At 31.2% G+C, this 8,253-nt stretch overlaps 1 protein-coding gene across 1 annotated transcript; it reads right to left on the bottom strand.

The window, feature by feature from the left end:
• Positions 1–6,321: 6,321 nt before the first annotated feature.
• On the bottom strand, positions 6,322–7,666 carry LOC105785794 (F-box/kelch-repeat protein At1g23390). The gene has a single exon (XM_012611957.2). It carries the CDS (start codon positions 7,600–7,602, stop codon positions 6,472–6,474), a length of 1,131 nt encoding a protein of 376 aa, XP_012467411.1. The 5' UTR covers positions 7,603–7,666; the 3' UTR covers positions 6,322–6,471.
• Between the last annotated feature and the right edge of the window lie 587 nt (positions 7,667–8,253).

The raw sequence follows: 8,253 nt of genomic DNA, 5'->3' as shown, positions 1-8,253 counted from the left end.
GAAAATGATCTTGAAACTTTTAATGTTCAAAATTATATGTCCGTGTAATATTAAATAGTAAACGAGAATGAAAGAAATGTGAAAGTGTAATAAAATTGAGAAAATTGCTGAATAAAGTACTCATGAGTAATTATTGTAAATTCAAAAATATTTAAGTGCCCATGTAGACTAGCGTTGAACTTCATGGATACAGTTGGTATGCCATAGGAACCTGTGTGCTTCCGTGATAGTTGTGATTTCATGGTAAAGCACTTTGGTGCTAGTGATTTCAACACTTCGGTGGTAGTCGTGTATCGCGATTTGTTTCGTGTATCCATCTAGTTCAATCAAGTCTAGCATGAGCTAAACAATCATGGTAAGTGATTTTCATTAATATTAATTGTTAAATAGTGAAATAGTAAACTACTGAACTGAAATTCTAGTAAACTTGTTTAAATTCTTGTTTGATATGTTATTCTCATGAATTTATGAAAATAATATTGATGATGTTAATATAAATTAAGGTTATATTTAAATTCATGAGTACTTACTAAGCTATATTACAACTTAACGCGTTATACTTTAACGCGTAGGTGAAAGATTAAATTGAAGCTCTCGTTTGAAGTAGTGACTTCAACATATCTCATCACATCACATCTCCAAGGGTTGAAAAAGAGTATAAATTTGATATTTTGGTTAAAGATTATAGCATGTACATAGGTTAATGTAAAGTATATAAATAAGGTGTGTGCTTAATAATGTTTAGAAGTGATATGGTATAGTTGATGACAAATTAGACTTGGTTTTAGATGTTACAGGCTTGTTTGTGTAATTTGTTCTCAGTGTCGTGACACCAGAATTTAGTGTCGCGATATTGGGCATGTAATTAAAGTAATATGTCTTTGGTGTCACGACATCAGAGACACAGTGTCACGACATCAGTCAGGGTTGTGACACCTATTTTTCAGTGTTGCGACGTTGAACTTGTTTACATTGTTTTGGACCCGAATGGTTCCAATTTGTAAATAAACTTTAAATAAAATCTAGAAATGACTTGAATACCGTCAGATGAATCTATTTATGTAAACAATAAAATTTTAAAATTTATTCTCGAGCTAATTAATTTTAGTATCCAAATGTGACATTTGTTGTTCAAAATGTATCAACTCATTCTAGATGAAGGGTGTTACATTATATCCATCTCTATCATCTACCCTTCGGACCACCTTCCATAACGGCTTCGCCTTAAGCTAGTGAAGTGCAAAAGGCCGTGGGGACCCTACATCCCATCCTCGGCAGTGATGAATCAAATTAAGTTACAATCTACCAATTATAGTTTTGCATGCCTTCTTTGTGCACTTTTTGTGCCTCACCTATTATATTTTGACCAATAGTTTATTTTCATGACATTTCCTCACAATTATGTTCATATTTCCTAAATTCTTGTACATGAAAACTGAATCATTTTCCACAAAAGCCAAATCCATAAAAAATTTTCTCTCAAGTTTCATTAATTTGGTTGGTTGATTATTCAAGAAGTTAACATCTTACATAAAAGATAAAAACCTCGAAAAAGTAATATTAAAAGATGGGAAAAATAAGTTAAAGGGTAAAATTATTCGATCGAGAGAAGTCTAAAGTTAATCTTGTTCCTATATAAAATTTGCAATGATGATTGTGAAAATTATTATGAAAAAGAAAGGTTTTGTAGCATACTTGGGGTTTGGGAATTATATTTTTATGTAAGTTTAATTTAATTGAATGATGAAAGATTATTTTATATTTATTTATTTTTGCTATTAATGTTTCAAAGTTTTAAAGAGTTTAATTCTATAATAGAGGATAGTTGAATCAAAATGTATTTATTAGTCTTCTAATTATAAAGAAGTGTAATTCTCTTAACATGTTTTCTTGACAAAATATAATTGCTAGGGTAGTAATTACATTCTCTTGTAATTACAAAGAACTGTAATTCTCTAGGCGTGTTTGTCTAACAAAGTGTAATTACATCATTTTTCCTATGTAATGTTTGGTAGTAGAAATTGTAGTTACACGTTATATAATTATTTTAAAAAATATTAATTACTATAAAAAATATTAGTGTGATAAAATAATTTCTAAACAAGTAACAAAAATTAAAACTAAATCATCATATGTATTATATTAGTCTAAAACGAAATTAATTATATGATTACTAATAAAAATAATAAGAAAAATAAACATCATATCTAATTTTATCTAATTGCTTTAGTGCATATTTGTTGGGTTATTTCTCTTTAATATTTAACACATGTTTATTATCATCATATGTTGGTCCTTAATCGAGTTCATCATTATTTAAATTTGAATATGCATCATTAATATTGTCAAGATCTCCTTCTTCCATGTACTCTTCAAAGTATGGATCATCTCAATTCCACCTATGGTTGAAGTTATAAATGTAACAGCTCGGTTTAGACCCTAGTCGGAACAGTGGTTTCAAGACCATGAATCTGGGTTAGAAAAAATATATTAATAGTACTTTTGGTGTCTACAGCATGTGAATTAATATGTGTGAAAGTTTCGTATGAAAATTTTATCGTTTGTGTGCTCAATTTGTTAAAAGGACTTAATCGCGTAAAATGCAAAAGTGACTTGCTAATTGTTAAAGTGCTATATTGCTATGGCTTTTATTATCTGGACCCTTATATTGTAATTTAGCCATTAGAATTATGCATGGACAAATTTGGACAACCATTATAAAGTTTATAATTAAATACTTAAGGTTAAAATAGTAAAAAGTAAAGTAATATGTAATAAAATAAAACAAAACATGTTATTGGATGATTCATTCATCCTGATTGCCGAAACTTGAAAGAAAAAGAAAGAAAATAAGCAAGCTAGGGTTCGACCATTGCTATCTTTGATTAAGGTATGTTAGTTGATCAGTTTTTGATAATTTTTACGTTTTTGAGATCGTTGTCATTTATTATAGCTTGTGGTTTTTGTTGTTTGATGATGGAAAATAAATCTTTGATGTTTGATTATCATGTTTAATTAAGTGATTTTTGATAAAAATCTAAATTAGGGATTTATTTGTGAAATTAGAAAATTTAGGGGCTTAAATGTGAAATAAATGAAATAAATGGGCTGCTAGGGACCCTAGGAAGATTCGTCTAAGGCATGGTTTTGAGGAATTTTGTGTATTTTGTGATTTTATGAAATAGGGTCTAAATTGTAAAAATGAGAATTTTAGGGGCTAAAGTGAAAATTTCCCAAATTATGTGTTTGTGGTTTAAATTGAATGGAATGTGTTATTAAATAGTTAAATTTGAAATTATCTAGATCAAGAAGAAAAGAATATGGAATTAGAACGGGGGAAGTTGAAAGTGATCGAGTAATCGATTCCATCCGTTTGTCTTTGTCCGAGGTAAGTTTGTAAGTGAATAATTGATGTTAAATTTAATGTATTTATTTTATACATAGTAGAATCGAAATGTATGAATGTATACTATAATGTCGAATTGTATTTAATATTGGATGATTAATTACGAGTTTAATTTGATTGATTTACGACATCCAAAAGACTTATGAACCACATGAATGCTGAAATGTGATATCGTGTAAGACCACGTCTGGGATGTTGGCATCGATTTGAGATTTACGTGTAAGACCGTGTTTGAGACATTGGCATCGTATATGATTACGTGTAAGACCCTGTCTGGGACAGTGTCATCATTATTTGATTACATGTAAGACCACGTCTAGGACGTTAGCATTGTACGAGCTTTTTGAGCTGTCCGAGTATCTTTTCTTTGAATCCGAATGGTATAACGGGAAATTATATGGCAAAACTGAATGTGGGTTTGAATTAAGCAATTTAGGTATGTTTGAGTAATACGAAGTTGAAAGTAAAGGTAAGTGTTATGTATAACATGATAAGATGAATTAATCACATAAATATGAGTATATATGTATGTGTACAAGATTAGTAGAATTCAACCTACTTGTATAATTTATATGTGTTCTTTGAAAACTATGTGCTTACAACTTACTAAGCTATTTAAGCTTATTGTGTGTTTGTTCATTCATTGTTTTATAGATTTTGGAAGCTAGTTACGAGCTCGGGGATCATCAAGGAAGTTCGTCACACTATTGATCTCTATCTAGGTATTTTAAAAGCTCGAAACTTTGAACATATGGCATGTATAGGCTAGCATTTGTTTTGTGTAGTCATGAAGTGTGTCTATATTTAGCCATGCGAAAATGGCTTAATCTTGATTTTAATACTTATGTGTATTTGGTTATGATAATAGTTTAATAGGAAAGTATATTTCATGGTATATATATGTGAGATATTTAGTTATATAGCTTGAATATAATATTAAAGTTTGTGTATATCTTGTTAGAATTTGAATCTAATTTGAAAGTATGTGATTGATATATATGTTTTGAAATGTTGGTTATAATTTGGCATTGAGAAATGGTAAGTAGGTTAAATATTTGGTTTGATAATTAGCTAATTTTTGAAAGTATGAGATGTGAAACAATTTTGAATGGTGGATAGTTGTATAACTTAGCTTAACATTGAAGTAATGATAGATATGTATTTGATGAATTTTAATTATGCAAAAATTCGGTTGCTAATTGTAAGAAATGGACATGTTTTATAACGGTTTGGTTGATTGTTTTATTTTGGATCTAAATGACAAAAAGGGAGGTTTGATTTGGATAGGTAATGGTTAAGTATGCTATATATATACTTGAATGATTGAATTTTAGGTACAACTCAAGATAAAAAAAAATGGCATGAATTATTTTAGAGATTGGATGTGATGACCGAATATATGGTATGGGTTCGGTTATGTGTATGCATCTTAAGCATGTGAATTAGGTATAAATTAGATGTTATAAGTGTACAATATGTTTCAAGTTGTTATAGTCATATGCGCACAAAATGGTAGTGAGAAAATAGGTACATTTTTGTGATATAAATTGATGTACTTGCAAATTCGGTTATAGATAGGTAACTTGAAACTATGTATATGTGCTTATATGTCATCGTTGCTAATGTATGGATTGTTGGCTAATATTAGTTAGTTGAATTGTGCATGAATTAGGTATGGTCAACTCATGGTAATAGTTAGCCGATTTAAGGAATGAATAAATGGCATTAAATGTACGTAAATTTTGTTTGGGTGGTTCATATACTTACGGTTAAATGAGAAATAAAAATTTATTTATTTTATGAAAGATGCTTGATCATATTATGGAGTGGTTAATTCCGCAATTGCTTTTGGACTTTAAGCTGTGTATAAGCATGTTTGGAACAATAAACTAAAGCGTTTAAATTATGTTAAGTACTTCGAATATTATTGAGATGTTGTGCATATGATTTGAGTAATATGTTTTCTAAAGCATGTGTATATATTGAATAGCTTTGAGACATGTCTAGTTAATTGAAAATGTGATTATATTCATGGTATGGATTCGAGTAAATTTTTTGAGGTATTGCTTTGTATTAGTATTATGAATTAATGTATGATTAACCTTTAATTAGCTATATGCTTTATATAAATATATATATATATATATATATATATGAATATGATTTGGATAAATGTTCGTATCTGTATTTGAGTTCGATAATACCTCGTGACCCTAATCCAGCGATGGATATGGGTTAGGGGTGTTACAATAAAATATACAATATACTAGTACGATCTAAAATGATAATTTTGTGCTATACTAAGGTGATGTTGTTAATATGAAAAATATATTTTTTAAAAATAACAATTGTCTTCTCAATCACGTTTCGAAGCCTTGATTGACTCAAATTAAAGAGTTCGCAAGTTGCCTATTGTGTTTATATCTGGCATCATTCTCTCAAATGATATCATATCTGAAATGTAATGTAAGAAAACCTGTTGCATTTATATAATTAGCATAGACCTTATACTATTTGGATTTACAGTCCAAATTATTTGTACGTTTAATTATAAAACTTATATAAACTTAATTTAAAAAAACTTTTGCTATGTTATATTCATTTTGTAATACATAAAAGCCAAAAATAATGTAAAATCTATAATATTTGTACAATAATATTTCTAATACTTTTTAAAATAATATAATTTTAGAAGTTATTTTCTTTAAATAAGTTACTATAACAATTTTAATTATATAAGTTGATATTTTTTATAAATAAATATATTATAAAATATAAATTACTTTTATAATAAACATTTTGGTATAAGTTTTAGAATTCAAATAATTTAATTTTTTATTTCAACTTATATCAAAATTTCAGACCATCTAAGTTTCTATTTTCAGTTGAATATGACAAAAAGTAAAAGCAAAGAGTCAAAATAGAATAGGGCGTTCTCATCCAGGTTTAATATGGATTATGTACTGCCCAAATACGGGAAAAAAATACACATCAAATTAAGCACACACAGACACGCATCAAATAAAGCCGTGAACAAGGATAAAATATTAAGTAAATCCCACTAATTAACGTTTAAGGAGGGTGAATATTCCATTACCCGACCCCACCAATTTAGCTATTTCACCCAACCCCACGTCTGAGCACGTAAGCACCACCCTTTCTGCCACTCTGCTCCGATCACTCACCGCCGCATTCTTCAAACTTCCCCACCGACACCACCCTTCTTCCCCAACTTCCAACGCTACCAATTCCCCAGGCTCCCCAGGATTATATATATAGAAAAAACCACCCATACAACTTACTCTTATTGAATTCAAGCTTGTTCCCTCTCCTTTCAGCTTCTCCACCAACTCCGTCGGCATCACCCCGATTTCTTTTCCAAACTCTAACGACTCCCCGTTTAGTTCCCACACTTTTACATAGTTTACATCCTCGGCATGTCCAAGCAGACCCAGCATAATCAAGTTGTCCCCAACACAAGTTATCACCGAAAAGTAAATGCTCCGATCCGGACGGAGATCGAAGGGTCCGTACCAGGTCTTCGAATCGGGATTAAAACTGTGGGTGACTCCGGATGCCTGCTCCATCATGAAAACCGTTCTAGTATTAGCAGCAATGGAAAGCCACGTTGAGGAAGCTGAGTCTTTAAGTGTGGCAGGCATGGACTCGGTCCTTTCCCACGTACGAGTGCTGATGTCGTAGATTTCGACCGCCAAAGGGTCGTCCTCGAAGTCGCAAGCTCCGCCGGCGACGACGATACGGGGACCAACCATAGCGACGATGGGATCGAGTCGCCAGACTGCGGGTGGGTTCACGCGGTGCCACGTCAGATGGAAAGGGTCAATGGAGAAGTAGAAGTTGGAAGGGTGAAGGACGTGGAGGAGGGTGGAATTGGAAGAACGTAGGGGTGAAACGTGTTGAGGGGGCTGCTTTTTGTTGATTTGGAGCCAGATGTCGGAGCGGGGATCGTAAGCGAAGAAAGCGGTAGCGTGTGGGCGGCGGATGCTCTGAGTGTGGACCAGGAGCCATGGTTTGGGCTTGTTGAAGCGACTAAGGGAGGAGGAAACGGCGGCGTTCCAGGTCTTGGAGACGAAGCAGGCTGGGAGAAGATGGGTGAGAGGCACGTAAGACAAAATTGTTTCTAAGACATCTCCATGGATGGCGACTTCCTCTTCCTCCTTCTGCTCTTCAGCCATCTTCAAATTATTGCAGTGTTGGGCTGTAACATAATTAATACGGGTAGATACAATATAGTGGTACACCCGTTCCATTTCTAAACATGATAATAACGTTTTCCATATATTAAAAGAAAATAAAATAATTTAAAAAGTTAAAATGGTTTATCTTTGCATGTCATTGTCAATGAAAAAGGTAACCTCATGATCAAAATTTTAACAAATAAATTTATTGAAATCATCATCCAGTTTATCTTATAATTTCATTAAAAAATTATAATCTACCTCTTTGTTACGAGTTAATCATATATTAATTATGTTAGAAATATTACGAAAATGTCTTTCTAAATAAATAATAGTGTAAAATATTGATTGAGTTGGTAACACTAACTCAACTACTGAAATTACTAAAATATCCTTACTTTGAAGGGTAATGAATATTATTATAAAGGTATTTTTATCTGTTCATACTTTAATATAATCTTTAAATAAAATAATTGAAAAATTAATTGGGAATTGAACACAATACTAACAAATTCATATAAAAATCTTTGTCACTCCACTAATAATCATTTGTCATTATATTCTTATTAATATAAAATATTTTCGTTGGGTGTAATAAAATTTGTTATTGGTAATGTTGTTAATTGAGTTGATGTCACAAGTCAACTC

Source organism: Gossypium raimondii, chromosome 1, assembly GCF_025698545.1.
Source record: "Gossypium raimondii isolate GPD5lz chromosome 1, ASM2569854v1, whole genome shotgun sequence".
In the NCBI taxonomy this organism is placed as follows: Eukaryota; Viridiplantae; Streptophyta; class Magnoliopsida; order Malvales; family Malvaceae; genus Gossypium; species Gossypium raimondii.
The sequence above is the reverse complement of the archived record's forward strand: the minus strand, read 5'-3'. Positions and strand labels throughout refer to the sequence as shown.